Raw genomic sequence first — 19,565 nt, 5'->3', positions numbered from 1 at the left:
CTAATCTACACATCCTGGGAGGAAGAGGCAATTTAGCATGGCCAATCCACCTAACGTGCCCATTTTAGGATTTGGGAGGAAACCGGAGCACCCAGCGAAAACCCACACAGATAGTCATCCGAGGCCGGAATTGAACCAGGGTCACAGGCGCTGTGAGGCAGCAGTGCTAACCAATGTGCCACCATCCTTTTGTCATTGTATCACTTAATTTGGTTATCTGTATTGTTCTAAGAGAACGGATTTCTTGATGCATTCTCCTCCACCGTGACCTCTCGTGCTTGCATTTTACGGGAGGTTTATTTGCAAATCCACAGCTCATGATGTATTTTCACAATTAGTTTTTTGGCAGGCTTGAAGCCAAAAGAAGCGGAAAAGTACATTCTGTCCAGAGCCTCCAAAACAGCTGATCCAGAGCCAATGAAATCAATTTATTAATCTTCATTTTTGTAGAAAATCCCCTTCAGACCATTATGTCTAATGTTCCTACAATTATATATAAATCATATGAAAGAAAACCTTAAAACCTCATTTGAATATCAAGTGTAGTATTGTGATCGGTACCCTCGAAGGTTTATGACGATTTTAGCCATGTCGCGATGCAGATTGACAGGGATTTTGCCACATATTAGGATAAAAGGCAGAACACTTTGAGAAATTGGTTCTCTTTTTGTTAGAGCAATACAGATGATCAGGTTAAGTGTTACAAACGATGAAAGGAGGGTGGCAAACTTTACAGAACTAAACCACTTCCTAGTAAACCGCTTCCAGGTGCCGAGGAGTCGGAAGAAGGGAGATTAAATACAACAAATTTAGCAAGAAGAACAAGAGATGTGTTTTTATCCGGGAGCACTTCGAGGATGTGAAATTTGCTGGCTGAGGCGAAAACTCAAGATGAGATTGGACATTTGGATGAAGGAAAAAGGTGTTTAGGGAATTCAGGAACAGAGGGGGTAAACATGGTTTGGGCTATCTACTTGCGCAGAAGGTAAACAGCAACACAGGATGTTTGAGCCAAATTTCCACGTTGTAAAGATTCTATGTTGTTGACTTGCCGCCAAAGAAACAGACTTGAAAGTGCGAGACTGGGTCGTGCTGAGGGTCAGGCATTGCCCCTTTCCACCTCAATGACTCTCTGATAAATGGAAAGGCAAGTTTCCTTTGCTGAACAACTGCAGTTTTTTTTTGCTGTGAATTTGGTCAGTTTCAAAACAAGTCAACAGGGGAGCATCTGATCAGTGCATCAAGCTGCCCTTGCTTTGGCTGCATGAATTGTTAGTATGGGACATGTAAAAACAAACAACACAACACTGGTGAACGGAACTCTTCTGAAATTGGAACAAAGTAAAGCTTTACTTTGCCTTCAAGCTTTGCGAAGCATGAGCTGATGGCTCTCGATGCCCAAACTGGGAAAAAGTCCATCTCACAATAACACGATTGTTCCCTCCACTGAGAGGCACACAAAAACAGTGCGCAGAAAAATCTGAGCTGAACTAACCCACATGCAAATAGATACTGAAACTTTTATGGGAAGCAGCAGTATTCACCCTTTTAGGCCATCGCAATTTTAACAAGGAACTCAGCTACTTCTCCATTTAAAGCACAAATGTTGCAAATAGCTAACAACTCACCCTCTTGCAGTTCCTGCCATGTCTATTTCCACCCCAAAGCACTGATCTACTGCATAACGCACATCCTCATCTCAGCGCAAACCAGCTGACAACAGGCCATGCAAACAAAAAGCTACAGCCTCGGTATTTGAATCTCCACCTTCATCAAGTGCAAGATGAATGTGAAAGGTCTGAAAGGGCTAGGGGAGGTGCTGCTGTCGTGGGCAACACTCCTCCCTCAATCAATACAGGTTAACCAGTGATCCACTGCTGTTTGTGCTGTACGTAAGCAGATTACTGCGTTTACCTAAACAACAACAGTAACCGTGCTACAACATTAATTCATTGGTGGTTAAGCTCTTTGGAATGTCCCCGCGCACTATGAACGTACTAGTTCTTTTCCTTTTCAAGATGCCAGAGGCCCGCATTGGTAATAATGGCTGGAATCTTTTGGTCTCCCCATCATCCTCACCTTGCAGGACAGGAAATTTCCATCTGGAGTCAACAGACCTTTGAACTGTCCATCAACCGTCAAATTTTCCATCCCACCAGCAATGATTCCCACCATGGACGGATTTTATATTATCTCAAAATACAATTAAAATATAAAAGAAAGAAAAGTGCCTAATTTTACCATCAAACCATCTCAAAGTTTCACACAGGCCTTTGGAACTGTGGCAGCCATTTTTGCCACCAGTGCAGGGTCAATAGCAAAGTGGTAGTGTCACTAGGCTAGCAATCCAGAGGCCCAGACTAATATTCTGGGGCAGATGGTGGAATTTGAATTCATTGAGTTAAAATTCTGAATTGAAAATTAATTTCAATCGTGGTGACCATGAAACTACTATTGATTGTCATTAAAAAAAACTAACTGGAATTCTCCAGCTGTTCACGCTAGCGGGATTCTCTACTCCCACCAGCAGTGGGTTTCCTCCTGAATGACGTGCTGGTTAGGTGCATTGGTTGTCCTAAATTCTCGCTCACTGTTCCTGAACAGGTGTCAAATATGGCGACTCGGGGATTTTTGCAGCAACTTCATCGATGTGTTAATGTAGGCCTACTTGTGACAATAATAAATAAACTTTAAAGTTTTAAAAAGTGTCAAAGAATCATATCGCTGGTTACTAAATGCTCTTTATTGGGAAGGAAATCTGCCAACTTTACCCAGTCTGACCTACGCGTGATGCGAGAACCAAAGCTATGAGGTTTACTTGTAACCACCCTCTGAATTTGGCCCTGCAAGCCACTCAGTTCAAGGGGGAAACTGAAGGGTGACAAATGGTGGCCTTGATAAATGGCCACATCCCACAAAAGAATATTGAAACAAAGCCCCTCAAACAACAATCAGATGTGTTGCTTGAAAGTGAACTCCCTTTTTTTCCAAATAATGCCAAGCGATCTTACCCCAATCCACCAGACTGTCGATATCCACTGACATAATGTCTCATCTGGAAGTTGGCATTTTTGATGAGAGGTTGACGGCCTGAATTGCACGCTCAATTCCTGCTTTAAAATCAAACTCATGAGGTCTATCAACTGGGCTAAGCTGACATTGATAGTTATTGATATCAACAAAGAATTACTTGAAACATGACAAATCTAAGAAAGTTTGAAAAAAAAACCTTCTGTGCAGTGTGCCTAGAGAACACAAAATTGTTGGTGCCTTGAAATAAATGATAGAATTGGTCAGGACTAAAGCATGAAACAACCTGAGGGCCAATTCTGTACAAAAGGTCATGTCTAACCAGGAAAGTAACACTTCTGGGGGAAAAAAAACACAACCTTTTACTCTTCTCTACCTCAGTCACCACTTTTCTTGTTCACCCCTCAATAATTATGATTTTTTTCCCTTCCTTTCTTGTTTGAGTTGCAGGTATTTCTGTCTTGGATGGCCATGATGGTAAAATCAAATCGAACTGTTCAAACTTATTCTTTTCTAGCACTTGCTCCATCTCTCCCTCAATTTTTCCTTCTTTCCACTCTTGGAATCCAGAAATCCAGCTATTTCTTTTACCTCAGCTCCTTCCTAACTCTTTTCAGTCTGCGATGCACCATGACAAGTAAGGGCGGCACGGTTGCACAGTGGTTAGCAGTGCCTCACAGCGCCAGGGGCCTGGGTTCAATTCCAGCTTTGAATGACTGTGTGGAGTTCACACGTTCTCCCAGTGTTTGCATGGGTTTCTTTTTATTCACTCGTGGGACATGGGCGTCACTGGCTGGCCAGCATTTACTGCCCGTCCCTAGTTGCCTGTTAGACCATTTCATACGGCAGTTGTGTGTCAACCACATTGCTATGACTCTGGAGTCACATGTGGGCCAGACAGGGTAAGGATGACAGATTTCCTTCCCTAAAGGACAACAGTGAACCAGGTGGGTTTTTCCCTCAATTGACAATGGTTTCATGGTCATCAGTAGATTCTTAATTCCAGATTTTTTTTGTTGAATTCAGATTCCACCATCTGCTGTGACAGGATTTGAGCCCTGGTCCGCAGAACATAGAACATTACAGCACAGTACAGACCCTTCGGCCCTCAATGTTGTGCCGAGCTATGTCCATTCCTAAGATAAAGCTATTCCACTCCCTCTAATTCTGGTGTGCTCCATGTGCCTATCCAATAACAGCTTGAAAGTTCTAAAGGGTCCGACTCCACTATCACAGCAGGCAGTCTATTCCACACCCCAACCACTCTGAATGAAGAATCTACCTCGGACATCCCTCCTATATCTCCCACCATGAATCTTACAGTTATGCCCCCTACTAACAGCTCATCCACCCGAGGAAATAGTCTCTGCATGTCCACTCTATAAATCCCTCTCGTCATCTTATAAACCTCTATTAAGTCGCCTCTCATCCTCCTCCGCTCCAAAGAGAAAAGCCCCAGCTCCCTCAAGCTTTCCTCATAAGACCTACCCTCCAAACCAGGCAGCATCCTGGTAAATCTCCTCTGCACTCTCTCCAATACTTCCACATCCTTCTTGTAGTGAGGTGACCAGAACTAAAAACACAATACTCCAACTGTGGTCTCACCAACATCCAGTATAGTTGCAGCATAACCCTACGGCTCTTAAACTCAAACCCCCTGTTAATAAACGCTAACACACTATAAGCCTTCTTCACGGCTCTATCCACTTGAGTAGCTACCTTCAGAGATCTGTGGATATGAACCCCAAGATCTTTCTGTTCCTCCACATTCCTCAAAACCCTGCCATTGACCCTGTAATCTGCATTCAAGTTTGTCCTACCAAAATGAATCACCTCACACTTATCAGGGTTAAACTCCATCTGCCACTTTTCGGCCCAGCTCTGCATCCTATTAATGTCTCGAGCCTGCAAGAGCTCTCCACTTCATCCACTACTCCACCAATCTTGGTGTCATCAGCAAATTTGCTAACCCACCCTTCAGCCCCCTCTTCCAAGTCATTGATAGTTGAATTTCAGGACTAATAATCTAGCTATAATACCACTAGGCCACCGCCTCTCAAAGGGCAAGGACGCATGGGTTAAACAGATTGGCCATGCTAAATTGCCCCTTGGTGCCTCTAGATGTGCAAGGGGTGTGAGCAGGGTATATATATGGTGTTATACAGTAGGATTTGGGTAATGCTCTTTCGGAGTGTCAGTGCAGACACTACGGGCTGAATGGCCTCCATCTGTTCTATGATCACTAAGCCTCACTAAAGTGAGGCTTTCCTCACTAATAGAAAAATTTTATCCTCAGGCAGAAGAAAGTTCACACTCCACAAATACACACTTACCATGCATAAAAACTTAATTCAAGATTGCATGGAACAGCCTCCCATTCTTGCTCAGAATGATTGTTGCACAGACTAAACACAGACAATATGGAAATTCAAGTGACGCTGTAACACTAACGCCATGAATAAGCATGAATAAACTTGAGTCATGTTAATTCTACCATGTTTAGTAACATCCTGAACGTCACCCAATCGTCAGACCTTTACATTTTTAACATAATGATGGCTGTTTGACAAACCTAATTAAAAATGTATAAACTATTCCAGTTTTCTGCTAACGTTTCTCCTTTGAAACCAGACTAGGATCAAATGTTGACTAAATCCATACTTGGGTGAGCAGATTGAGAAAATAAAATATCTGCAACTTAGAAATATGAGTCTGCTCACATATGTCCTCTATTGAAAAAGGCAGTAATATTGAAAGCCAAACTGTTTAATGTCTGGTATTCAATTGGAATTACTGGGCACCCTTTCCTGAAACTGCTGTCTGCTTCACGACTGGATGAATGGTCCACCGAGACACATTTATACCGTTCGAGGATCTGACCAGATCAGGGAACAAAATGCTTTCTTGGCTTTGTTGTTTGTGGCTCACGAGGCTGGATTTTTGGATAAAGTCATCCTGTATCGACATTTTTGTGGTATCTTCTTATCTAACCAATCATTTTTGAACCCAACTGTTGCAAAAGGAAAACAAACTTGGTTAAGAGCTTGAGGTCGCCTCAGCGACATCGCAGGAGAAAAGGAGCTTCTGCAATTCATGACGTTTCCAAGCAAATTAACACCGCTTTCTCTTGAATGGAGCCACAGACAGACAAACTGGCTGTTAATTACATGCAGGAAACACTGACATCAGCCTGCAAAGTCCAAATCTGAAGGGAGTGCACAAATATTGGCCCTGATCTTGCTCAGAGAATGCCATGGAGGCAATCAGGGAGGGTAAGGCTGACAGCAATTTCTGTCCTGGAATTTTTACCGCCCCGCCCGCCATGGGAATCGGAGCAGGAGGGAGGGCGGACAATGGGAAGGTCTGTTGATGTCGAGTGGGATTTTATGGATTGGGGATGAGCGAGGTGTAAAATCTCACGCCTGGTGCCTGAAAATTTACAGTTAATTGCAGAAAGAGAGGATGCTGTCATCGGCAGCACCTTGTGGCTCAACTGGGTGTGATATTTCAGTTTGTGTCGAAAATTGCATCACAGTCACTAATGGTATAAACTTAGGGTAATTACCCACTGGTCTCATATGATGAAAAGCTAGTGAGATTGAGTTTTGAAAATGTTACGATAACTACCAAACAACTTTTCTAGCCCTGAAAAATACTGCTTCTTTTTAAAGAAGTGTGGAGTTTCATTCCCCAAGAAAATTAGTACTGCAGATTTTTAATGTGGAGATGCTGGTGTTGGACTGAGGTAGGCACAGTAAGAAGTCTCACAATACCAGGTTATAGTCCAACAGATTTATTTGGTAGCATTAACTTTCAGAGCGCTGCCCCTTCACCAGAGGCAGACAATTAAAAATGACTTATAGATTTTCTCCTTTTGGTCTGTCCTTTAATCCCATGTGTATGTCCTAATCTTTATTTCACTTCCTGTGTAATGATGTACATGTAATTTACATTTCCTGTTTTTTTTTACTCTTGCTTTACAGCCTGCATGTCTCAGTGAAAATTCATTGAACCCAATTGGTTGAAGAGTCTTCCTGGAACTGCTGATTCCCTGTAGGGGGTACCACACCAGATTAGATACCTGGGGCGTGATTTACCCCAAAGCCGGAAAACTTCCATTCACTGCAGCGGGACAGGAGAATCACACCAGCTTGAACGGTCGTAAAATTCTGGCACTAATTACCTGAATTCTTCACCGAGAAGTTAGCAAACAATCTGAGTAACTCGGTATAAACCACGTGGCGTAATCGTCATATTTGCATGCATGTCTAGAATTGCTAAGCAGTGTGCAACTTAAGAACATTAATCACAGGATACAATTAAGGCTTCATGTTCCAGCCCGACACACCACGGCTTAATTTTGTGTTTGTTAATTTTCAATAGTATACGCATCACTACCTCTTGTGTAAAATATTGCCTCACGTTTGCGCCATTACCTTAGTTTCACAAGTCAGTTCCAGGGCATGGAAAGCAATGCAAGCATAAAATAAACTCTTTTTAAAAACTGTAAACTATTGTTTCAGTCAAATCAAGTAAACTTTGAATGTTAACTCCATGAACCCAAATTTCAACAACTGCATGTGGATGAAGAAAGGTTAATTGAGGTTAAAGGCTGGTTTAGGGGCGAGGGGAAGCAGTAGTTGAGTGGTAACTCCAGGTTGGCTACAACTCCCAGAATGGGTTTTCTGAGGACGAAGGCAAGAATCAGAACGGGGAACTCATTACTATTGCGGACAGGCCCAGTTTTCTCTCTGCATTAAAAATAAGTTTCAATTTTGATTTACAATCTCCCCTCCAGCTGCTCATACAAGCGGAAGGGAACTTAAACCTACTGCAATTCAAATTAACTTTGATGATAGGGTGGCATGGTGGTTTGCATTGCTGCCTCATAGCGCCAGGGATCCGGATTCATTTCCGGGCTCGGGTAACTCTGTGTGGTATTCTCTGTGTCAGTAGGTGCTCCGGTTTCCTCCCACACTCCAAAGATATGTGGGTTAGGTTGATTGGCCATGCTAAGTTGCTCCTTAGCACCATGGGTGTTAGCACGGTAAATATGTGGTGTTGGGGGGATAGGGGCCGGATGGGATTCTTGTTGGCGCTGGCTCAATGGACCAACTGGCCTCCTTTTGCACTGCAGGGATTCTATGTCCTTATGGTGCAGGCTAGAAGCAGTGTGACCAAAATTAAGACCTGTGAACAGGAGACCATCATTCAATGTCGCAAGCTCAGCGATTCAATTAGAATCTGAACCTCAACTCTACTCAATTGCACGTTAATTCCTTCCTGTACGAACATCACCCTTGAATGCTGGAGGCTGAGATAGATAGAAGTTTACAAAATTACGAAAGGCATGGATAGAATGGATAGTCAGAGTCTTTTTCCCAGAAATGTCAATTACTAGGGGACATAGGTTTAATATAAAAGGGGGAATTTTAAAGGAGATGCAAGAGGCAAGTCTTTTTTTCATATTTTTTATATGAAGCAGGTGGTAAGTGCCTGGAATGCATTGCCAGAGGAGGCGGGGAAAGCAGATACAATAGCAACATTTAAGAGGCATCTTGACAGATACATGAATAGGTAGGGATTGGAGGGGTACGGGCTGCGTAGAGGCAAGCTCCTTAGTTCAGAAAGGCATCATGTCTCAGCACAGAGATGGTAGGCCGAAGGGCACTGTGCTGTACAGTTCTTTGTTATAAATGTGGGGAGGCTGAACAAAGAGCAGTATAGGTAGCTCACGCTTACTTTAAACACACAAACACAAAACTCCTCTGCTTCCATGTAGGCAACACCTGTTTTGGCCTCTAAGATGTGTGACGTCTCACTGCTGATCCCCTGCTTCCCCAATGATTCTAATATCATGAGTAAAGATGGACTGTAAGCCAATTAAAGGTATAAAGCAGAAGCCATTCTGACAGAACAATATCTCAGGATGCTTTCCGAAGAGGGAAAGGGCTGAATTGCTGAGCTTGAGGCACTGAATGGCCTCCACCTGTTCCTGGATCACTGGTCTTAATTTCACTCGCTTTGCTCCTAGCCTGCATCATAAGAATACAGAATCCCTAAAGTGCTGAAGGTGGCCATTTGGCCCATCGAGTCCGCACCTACAACAATGCCATCCAGCCCCTATCCCCATAATGACACATATTTATCCTGCAAATGCGGAGTAGAAAACTGGAAAATTTGAACTGGAAGAGAAGACCGGATGCATGATTAGAGAGTTCCAATAGCCAGTGATGAAATATTTCGCAACTGTATTGCTGGGAGTAGCTGTCAAACAGACTTTGTGCAGATAACTGGCATCAAGAAGTTCACAAACTAGAGCTAATCTGAACTCTTTGATGTCTGCGGTTAAACAGCTGCTGTGGAGAATTAAACAAAGGATGGACATGCTGCTTGGCCACCAAGTGTATCCCATGTGATTGGGACTGAATGTGTCACGAGCTTCACAGCACAATAAATTACATCAGTAGTGAAAGAATAACCAAAACAAATACACTTGTAAAAAAATGTACTTAGTTTAAATGGGGACAATCACAGCACACATTGTGCTCCAACATCCACTTGGATCTTGATTCCTCCATGTTTTTGTTATTATTCCCTCTCCTCCTCTGAAGCCATTGTCTTTTGCTGGCATGCAGATTAACAAGTGGCAGTACTCTTCTGGGACAAGGCCTTAAAACAGGTGCCCTAAAATTCATTCTAGGGGTGCGTGTATCACTGGCAAGGCTGACAATTATTGTCCATCCCCAAGTGCCCCTGGACCAACAGGTGAAAGAATTGGTGGACTATTTATTTCAGGGTCAACCACAATGGATGGAGGTTGAGGGGCGACCTGAAGTCTACAAGATTATGAGGGGCATAGACAGAGTGGATAGTCAGAAGCTTTTTTTTCCTGGGGGAAGAGTCAGTTACTAGGGGGCACAGGTTTAAGGTGTGAGGAGCAAGGTTTAAAGGAGATGTATGAGACAGATATTTTACACAGTGTGATGGGGGTGCCTGGAACTTGTTGCAGGGAAGCGGATACAAAAGAACATACGTACATAAGGCCCCCCCGAGCCTGCTCTGCCATTCAATAAGATCATGGCTGATCTTTTTCTGGATTTAGCTCCACTTACCCGCCCGCCCATCATAAACCTTAATTCCTTTAATGTTCAAAAATTTATCTATCCTTGCCTTAAAAACATTCAACGAGCTACTCTCAACTGTTTCACTGGGCAGGGAATTCCACAAATTCCATGACCCTTTATGTGAAGAAGTTCCGGTAGTGACTTTTAAGGAACATCTTGGCAAATATGTGAATAGGGTGGGAATAGAGGATTATGGTCCCTGGAAGGATAGGAGTTTTTAGTTAAGTCGGGCAGCATGGTCAGTGCAGGCTTGGAGGGTTGAAGGGCCTGTTCCTGCACTGTAATTTTCTTTGTTCTACATTGCTGTGGGTCTGGAGACACATGTAGACCAGACCAGGTAAAGACAGAACATATTCTGCTCTGGAAAACATTGGTGAACCAGGGGGATTTTAATGATCATGAATTGTCACAATTAATGGTGGGACTTCCACTCATGTCCTTGAAACATTAGCCTAAGCCTCTGGTGTAGCAGCCCAATATTTGTCCCATACCCATGTTCACTGCAGGCCTAATATCTCTGAGTTTCTCTTAGGGCTCCTCATGGAGATTGGGCTTCCCTAATTGGTGCAGATATTGGGTCATTAATTAATGAAGCTCAGAAAATCGAGTCTATGCTGTGTGCTTTCCAGAATAGGATATTAAAACTGACATTCACCAGATGTATCTCAGTCTGGGATGAAGAGGAGAAAGTAAGGGGACACTTGGAAGGGAAAGAATAAAGGCACGCTATGCAGTGGAGTTTTCTTTTACAGATTACAATCTTGTAGTTTATAAAGATCTCTCACATAGAAAACAACAATAAACCATTTGGCTCATCAAATATCTCAGCATTTACCCAATCAAGTCCCCTCAGAATCTTGCACGTTTCTATTAGATCACTTCCTATTATTCTAAACTCCAATGAGCATAGCCCCAAATTTGCTCAACCTTCCCTCAGAAGGCACCCACTTCATTCCCTGCATCAGCATAGTGAACCTTCCCTGAAGTGCCTCCATTGAAAGTATACCCCACTTTAAATGAGAGACCAAAGCTGTTCACAATATTCTAGGTGTGGTCGTGCCAATACAGCTTCAGTAAGACTTCCCTTCTTTTATATTCCATTCCTTTGCAATACAGGCCAACGCTTATATTTCTGTAGCGTAGTGGTTATCACGTTTGCCTCACACATGAAAGGTCCCTGGGTCAAAACATTTCCAAAAGGTTTTGGGTGGCATAGTGATTAGCACTGCTGCCTCACAGCGCCAGGGACCTGAGTTCGATTCCTGGCTTGGTTGACTGTGTGGAGTCTGCACGGATTCCCTCCGGGTACTCCAGTTTCCTCTCACAATCCGAAAGGCATGCTTGTTAAGTGCATTGGGCATACTGAATTCTCCTTCAGTGTACCTGAACAGGTGGAGTGTGGCGACTGGGGGATTTTCACAGTAACTTCACTGCCGTGTTGATGACATTAAAACACTTGAAAAAACCCAATGTATTCATTGTACATTTCATGTACAAAGACGCTCAGATCTTTCTGTACCACAGCATTCCACAGTCTCTCCCCCTTTAAACACTACTTTGCTTTTCTATTCTCCCTGTCAAAGTGGATAAACTCTCATTTTCTCACATTATACTGCAGCTGCCAAAACGTTGCCCAATCTCTTACCCATTTGCAGAATTGTTGGACAGTACTTTTGAGTATTGCCAGGGCCAGAATTAAAAGCAGGTGTGCCAGTTCCCCCCACTTCATCACGCCTTTCTCCCTTTTTGCACTGAGCAGGGAACCACTGACAGAGGCCACTGAGTCTAATGAAAGCAAATTGAATGGGATTTTCCAGGTGACCTTTAGGTCTCAGTAGGTGGCGATGAAGTGGCGGCAGCCAGTTTAAGTGACCGGAGGTGGTCACCTGATGGTAGGCTGGTCCAGGGTTTTTGCCTGTGTGCCAGGTAGGGTTAAGTTTATTTATTAGTGTCACAAGTAGGCTTACATTAACACTACTATGAAGTTACTGTGAAAATTTCCTAGTCTCCACACTCTGGTGCCAGTTTGGGTACACTGAGGGAGGATTTAGCATGGCCAATGGAGATAACCAGCATGTCTTTCAATCTGTGGGAGGAAAGCAGAGCACCTGGAGGACATGCAAACTCCACACAGTGACCAAGCTGGGAATTGAACCTAGATCCCTGGCACTGATGCAGCAGTGTCCACCCCTTAGAGGCTCGTCCTGGGTACTGGAGCAGCTCCAAGCTGTCTGAAAGAGTCAATTTCAAGGTCAGATAAGGGGTGCATGAAAATTGAATCCAGCGACTGTTTCACCCAGGGGTGGGTTTGGGGCCTATAGACAGGAGGAAAATGCTTGCCTCAGAACTTCCTCTCTCACCTGCACCCAACCTAGGCCCCTGAACCCTGACCTTCAGTTTACGTGGCTGCATCAATATGGAACTAAGAGATTCAAAAAGCCTCAACCAAAATCTGAGACCTGTGTACACTACAAAAAAAAAGAGGAACTGAATGGCCCTACGTACATTTCACAATCAAGTTTCAAGCTAGAGATATGGCCACAAAAGCCACACACCCGCTCTATGTCAGCCATGTTTATTACAGGAAGAAGCTGCCCAGGATTCATCCATCGTACCTTAGAGGACTGCATCTCGCTATTCTCCAAAAAAAATCAGTATCAACTGATATGAGTAACCTGAACAAAACTCTCACCATCCAGTAGATTAATTAAACAAACCAAAATGGAGTGAAAAATAGCAGCGAAGGGCAGTACCTGGACAGTATCCTACAGGAACAGGAGCTCTGTTCATAGGGATTTGACACTGTATCTCTTCTGATCACTGTGTTTACCTCCGAGTTTTTAATTCACTGTCTCAGTACAGATTAGAAAGTTCATTCCTCTCATCCTAGCTCATTTGTCTGGAATAAGCCTACACAGTCTTGACACCATCCAATGGGCTCCTATATAGTGCCAAGGAAATTTTGGCCTCAGCTCACTGTATTCATCCAATGCACTGATTACTCCAAGAACCTCAGATCAAAGTCTGAAACTTGCCTTTCCCTAATTTCAGTCCACTTGCAGTTTAACTTGCACAGTTCCATGTTTACTGCCTCTACATGGATCACTTTTTTTTTAAAAAACATGCCTCCATGAAAATTCTCTCTGTATCCTTTTGTTTTGATTTGGACCTGGTTACAAGAGTTTACAAAGATGTCTTTGTGTTTAGTCGTGGGGCAGTTTTCATCTGAAATACATGTGCTCCACCAAATCCAAAGAATTCAATTGTTAGTCAGGCCACAATCATTAAATGCAGATATCAGTAAAGGGAGCTATTGAGGAAATGCAAAGATAACACAGTGCCGTTTAACTGCATAGTTTGGATTTGACACTGACCTTAAATGACCAATCAGATTTTGGTTACAAAATAATGCTAATTTCAATCAGCAAGGTCATAAAGTATCTTTCAGCGCCTCTCATCTGGCTGTCCGAAGACTGGAGTTGTCTGGAAATTGAGTGTTGTTAGAATGGAGCAAAATAAAAAAAAGCTGGACAATTCACCTAGGTGCTGCATTAGCACAGTGTGGCACCTGATTAGCTAACCCTTTTACTGCTAGCTTATTCCCATGCCCAAAGCGATCGATGATCTGCACCTGACCTGGCTTGACCTGAAGTGCCAGTGGTCTGTGTTGCCCCACCCACAATCCAGAAAGCTCTAAAGTTCAGCACAGTCTCAATTCCAGGTTGCCAGTTTTGAAGCACCGTACGTGTCCCATAGGGGTGGCACAATGGTTAGCACTGTTGCCTCACAGCGCCAGGGATCAGGGTTCGATTCCCAGTTTGGGTCACTGTCCGTGCGGAGTCTGCATGTTTTCCCCCTTCCCTGGGTGAGTTTCCTCCCACAGTCCGAAAGACCTGCTGGTTAGGTTTATTGGCCATGCTAAATTCTCTCTCAGTGTACCCAAACAGGCGCCAGAGTGTGGAAACTAGGGGATTTTCACAGTAACTTCACTGCAGTGTTAACGTAAGGTGAGACTCGTAAAATCTTGTCTGAGGGCAACAGAGAATTCCGTTCTGCGAGCCTCCCTCGCCCTGGAATTGTTAAAATTCTGGTCACTATTTGTAATGGTTTTCACTGCTAGGGTTGCCACCTTGCAGATTAGATGTTAAACTGTGGCCCCATCTGCTCTCACAGGTTGGCTTAAAAGATCCCATGGCATTATTTTGAGGAGTATGGGATGGGGTGAGGGGCAGCATGATGGCACAGTGGTTAGCACTGCTGCCTCACAGCACCAGGGATCCAGGTTCGATTCCAACCCCGGGTGAGGCATTGTCCCCATCTACGCGAGTTTCCTCCAGGTGCACCGGTTTCCTCCCACAGTCCAAAGATGTGCACGTAAGGTGGATTGGCCCATGCTGAATTACCCCTTAGCGTCCCAAGATGTGTAGGTTAGGGGGGTTAGCAGGGTAAACGTGTAGGGTTATGGGGATAGGGCAAGGGGGTGCGCCTCAATAAGATGCTCTGGCATAGAGTCAGTGCAGAGTCGATGGGCTGAATTGGCTCTTCTGCACTGTAGGGATTCTATGATTCTAACCCTAGTACCCTAACCAATACTTAACCTTTAATCAACATCAAAAATTTTTAGGTCACTATTGCATTGGTTTTTTTGTGGAAGCTTTGTAAGCACAAATCACTCGGCTGCAATTCCGACTTTACAAAGATGGCCACAGCTGAAAAGTACTTCATTGGCTGTAAAGTGCTTTGGGATGTCCTGTGGTGATAGAGGACTCTACATAAATGCAAGTTCTATTTTGTGTGGAAACAAATTGTGTGACAACAGCCACAGTTAAGATCGCAAAATATTCAATGCTGCACATAGGAGGGCAGTTGGGAAGGAAGGGGATGAAGCAATGCTAAACGGAAGGTGAGGGAATAGTTCCGGGTAATGACTATCATTGTGGCAATGAGAGAAAGGTATTAATGTGGGAAGGAATGGCATAAGTCAAAGTTTTTCAGGTGAGATTAAGAGGGTACAGGAGTCTAATGGCTAAAGGTTCTGCCACCAATTTGGAGGGTGGAGAACAGGAGGTTGGTGAGGATATTTCATATCTTTGTAATATGAAGGGGATGGATAGGGTAGAGGTAGAGAGATTCTTCCCGCTTAGAAAGGATAGCAGGACTAGAGGGCACAGCCTCAAGATTAGATCGGAGTTGAGGAGGAACTTCTTCACTCAAAGGGTGGTGAATCTCTGGAATTCTCTGCCCGTTGAAGTGGTGGAGGCTACCTTGCTAAATATATTTAAGTCACGGGTAGATAGGTTTTTGACAGACAAGGGAATTAAGGGTTATGGGGAGAGAGCGGGAAAATGGAACTGATCCACTTCAGATCAGCCATGATCTTACTGAATGGCGGGGCAGGCTCGAAGGGCTAGGTGGCCTACTCCTGCTCCTATTTCTTATGTTCTTATGTAATTTGATCAGAAACCTATTTTTTGCATTTTGCTGCTCGTTCCTTCAAAGAGTTCAACTTGTTACGTCACAACTGTAAGTGATACAGGCTCAGAAATAGGAAACTAAAGCCACAAGCTAGGAGGGGGACACAATGAGAATGTATATAAAACATGAAAACATACTGTTCTATTTAACTCAAAAACCTCAAAATTCAGCTTTTTAATCATCTCCTTCTTGATTGCTGTTGTGCTATTCTGTCCTCAATGTATCTGTTCTCAGTTTATATTATCCTTATCTCTCTCTCTAGATTATCTTGCTACAACAGACAAGAAGAAAGGAAGGACTCTGCACAGAGCTCATTTGCTTAATCCTGCTCAATGGTTGTGAAGAACAGCAGTGATAATGGATATCATCAACATCAGGACTTCAGTTCCCCTGTGCGCTCAGGGTAGCACCACTGTCCCTGAGACTTGTCAGTGTATTGGACAGATTCACTGACATCTCCCAAGTGGAATTCTAAAGACTAATGGCCCTCAGAGAAGAAATTCCTCACATCTTAAATGGGAGACCCCTTATTTTAAAGCTGTGTCCCCAAAGTTCCAGATTGCTCCAAAGTTCCAGATTGCCCTACAAGAGAAAGCATCCTCTCATAGGAAGCAGCATGGTGGCACAGTGCTTAGCACTGCTGTCTCATAGCAGGAGGCAGCGGAGTTCGATTCCAGCCTTGGGTCACTGTCTGTGTGGAGTTTGCACATTCTCCTCGTGTCTGCATGGGGTTCCTCTGGGTGCTCCAGCTTCCTTCCACATTCCAAAAGATGCGTAGGTTAGGTTCATTGGCTATACTAAATTGGCCCTTTGAGTTAAGGGCACTAGCAGATTAAATACGTGGAGTTACAGGGATAAAGCCTGGATGGGATTGTTGTCGGTGCAGTCTCGACGGGCCAAATGGCCCCCATCTGCACTGTTGGGATTTAGAGTCAATGTGCTGAAGATACGCAGGTTAATTGGATTGGCAATGCTAAATTGCCCCTTCGTGTCCCAAGATGTGTAGGTTAAATGGATTGATCATATTAAATGTGTGGAGTTATAGGCTAGGACAGAGTTGGTGCAGACTTCATGGGCCAAATGGCCTCCTTCTGCACCGTAGTGACTCTATGATTCAGCATTCACCCTCTCAAGCTCCCTCAGAACCTTGTAGCTTCAGTATGGAGGGGGATGGGAGGATCTAAGATACCCCATGCTCAGTGTAAGTATAGGAGATGTATACTGTGTGTCCATCTAGGACTGAAGGATATGCAATACTTAATGTACACATTGAGAAAGAGAGGCTATAAACAACTATTTGTACATGTAGCTCAATGAGAAAGGATGCACTCTACGCACATTATTTAAAAGTGATGGGGAGAGGGGTTAAAATATTATGCCTACACGTTACAACCGCTTCATAGACCCACAATGAGCAGAACTGGTAGCCAATGATACCAGCTTTATTAAAAGTCACAATATCTCTAAGACTAAATCTGTTTCAGCTGGGCTGAACTAATCAGCCACAAGTTTCTGCCTTGGTTAGAGTCAGCGCCATGTGTGGAAAATAAAATGTGTTTCCATGGGGTTGCTCTCAGACTTATCCTCTATTTATATCTTATATTAAAAGTTAATTTTAGTAAATTTGCTTAAAGAAATGAATGAGAGCAGTGTACTGTGTCACACGGAACATTTACACTCTTGGGTTACAGTTCAATACACTAGTACAATGCACAATACACAATATACGTATGCACGAGTATGGAGTCAGAGAGTTCTGTACATCGGGTGGGAATACTTGGTGTGGGAAGCTGACCTGACTGTCACCCACATCACTTTTATTTCCCGCTCTCTTCCCTCTACAACAGCTTACATTTATTTAGTGCCCATAACATAGCAAAGCGTCCCCAGGATCTCCATGGCAGTGTTATCAAATAAACTCTGACACCCGGTAAGATATATGATCAAAAACGTGATCAATCATAGAATTGAGCCTGCACTGGCAACAATCCCACCCTATCCCCATAAGCCCACGTATTTACGCTGCTAATCCCCCTCAAACCAAGGGAAATTTAACATGGCCAATCCACCCAACCTACACATCTTTCAGACTGTGGGAGGAAACCAGAGCACCCGGAGGAAAACCACGCAGACACAGGGAGAACATGCAAACTCCACACAGACAGTCACCCAAGTCCGGAATTGAAGCTGGGTCCCTGGCGCTGTGAGGCAGCAGTGCTAACCACTGTGCCATCAACAGTAGGTTTTGAGGAACACTGTTGAGGAAGATGGAGAGTTTTAAGGTGAGAATGGCAGAGTTCAAACCTAGGCAGCTGAAAGCACAGTTGACAATGGTGGAGCAATTAAAATCAGATTAGCTGAGTGACCTGAATTGAAGGAGCGCAGTGATGATGGAGGGCTGCAGGAGGAGCTGGCAAAGGCAAGAGGTGGAGACATGGAGGGATTTGAAAGGAAGAAAAAGAAATTTTAAATTCAATCTCTAGGCTCAATGATTTATATTACTCATGGACCCTGTACGAAAATGAAACAGAACTGCCTTTATACTGATTGCAGAACCATCAATATAATTCTATGTCAGCTGGTTAACACAAATAGGAACATAGAAACAAGAAGCAGGAGTAGGCCATTCAGCCCTTCGAGCCTGCTCCACCATTCAAATTGATCTTGGCTGATCATCAAATTCAATATCCTGATCCACCCCCCCCATATCCCATGATCCCTTTAGCCCTAAGAGCTAACCCTAATTTATTCTTGAAATCAGACAACATTTTGGCCTCAACTGCTTTCTGTGGTTGTAAATTCCACACATTTACCACTCTGAAGAAATTTCTCCTCACCTGAGTCCTAAAAGGTTTGCCCTTATCCTCAAGCTGTAACCCCTAGTTCAGGATTCCCCTCCCCACCATTGGGAACATTCTTTCTGAATCCACCCTGTCCAATCCCTGTTAGAATTTTATGTGTTTCTATGAGATCACCTCTCATTCTTCTAAACTCCAATGAATACAATCCTACCGATTTAGTCTCTCCTCATACAGACAGATCTGTCATCCCAGGAATCAGCCTGGGTAAACCTTCGCTGTACTACCTCTACAGCCAGCACATCCTTCCTCAAGAAAGGACACCAAAACTGCACACAACACTCCAGGTGTGGCCTCACCAATCTCTATACAATTGCAGTAAAACATCTCTATTCCTATACTCAAATCCTGATTGGGTCAGGAGTAGTGAAACGTATCGCTGTGACATCTCTTTGTATTTGAGTCTTTATACGTTCCAAGGTCTGTTCTGAGTGACGACTGTTCACACTGGAGAGTTTTTCATTTTCCATTTGTGCCACAGGTATTTGCATCTACCATGGAAGATCAAAGCCAGGGACGTTCAACCTCAGATCTTTCAGGTTGATGAGTTCACACAAAGTAACCTTCGCCTTTCCAAATGTCGTTAGGGTTCAGATCACATCATCGAAGTTTCACCACGCAGGATCAGAGAGATAGCTTGACTTCCAAGCATTGTCGAAGCAATGGCGCTAAGACACGATTACATCAGCATGAAGCATTGGAAAGAGGTCATGGAAATGGTGGCGTCAGGTTAAGTACAAATTAGATTCATTACTTACACTAAGATTCAAACAAACTGAATCCAGGTACTTACTGTTACAGAGGTGTGACTCTCGGCTGGTAATAGCTTTGTTACACTGGTGACATTGTGGAGTACGAAATGCCAAGATTGGAGTAAAAATGTGTCCGTTTACAATTTTCTTGTCCTTGTCCTTTACTTCCTTCTCTTTTGATTTCTCTTTCTCCTAAAATAAAGGAAAAACATTAGTGAGACAACTCAAATCAACTTTTACATCTCCCTCTCCAGTAGGGATTTAGTTCTGGCCCCTGTGATAACTGCATCTGTATCATGTTTTCACACCAGTACTCCCTGTTT

The 19,565-nt window shown here is 43.6% G+C and overlaps 1 protein-coding gene across 6 annotated transcripts in view; it reads right to left on the bottom strand.

Moving 5' to 3' along the window:
- LOC145359690 (A-kinase anchor protein 13-like) overlaps nucleotides 1–19,565 on the bottom strand; it is a 415,021-nt gene that overhangs the window by 62,709 nt on the left and 332,747 nt on the right. For all 6 annotated transcript variants that reach the window (XM_080214440.1, XM_080214441.1, XM_080214444.1 and 3 more), the window contains one exon: nucleotides 19,284–19,434. In XM_080214440.1, the coding sequence (XP_080070566.1) occupies nucleotides 19,284–19,434 (151 nt within the window). The remainder of the gene's footprint in view (nucleotides 1–19,283; nucleotides 19,435–19,565) is intronic.

Source organism: Carcharhinus amblyrhynchos, chromosome 28 (genome assembly GCF_965287045.1).
Source record: "Carcharhinus amblyrhynchos chromosome 28, sCarAmb.v2.hapA, whole genome shotgun sequence".
Taxonomy (NCBI): Eukaryota; Metazoa; Chordata; class Chondrichthyes; order Carcharhiniformes; family Carcharhinidae; genus Carcharhinus; species Carcharhinus amblyrhynchos.
This window is presented reverse-complemented; position numbering and strand designations above follow the sequence as displayed.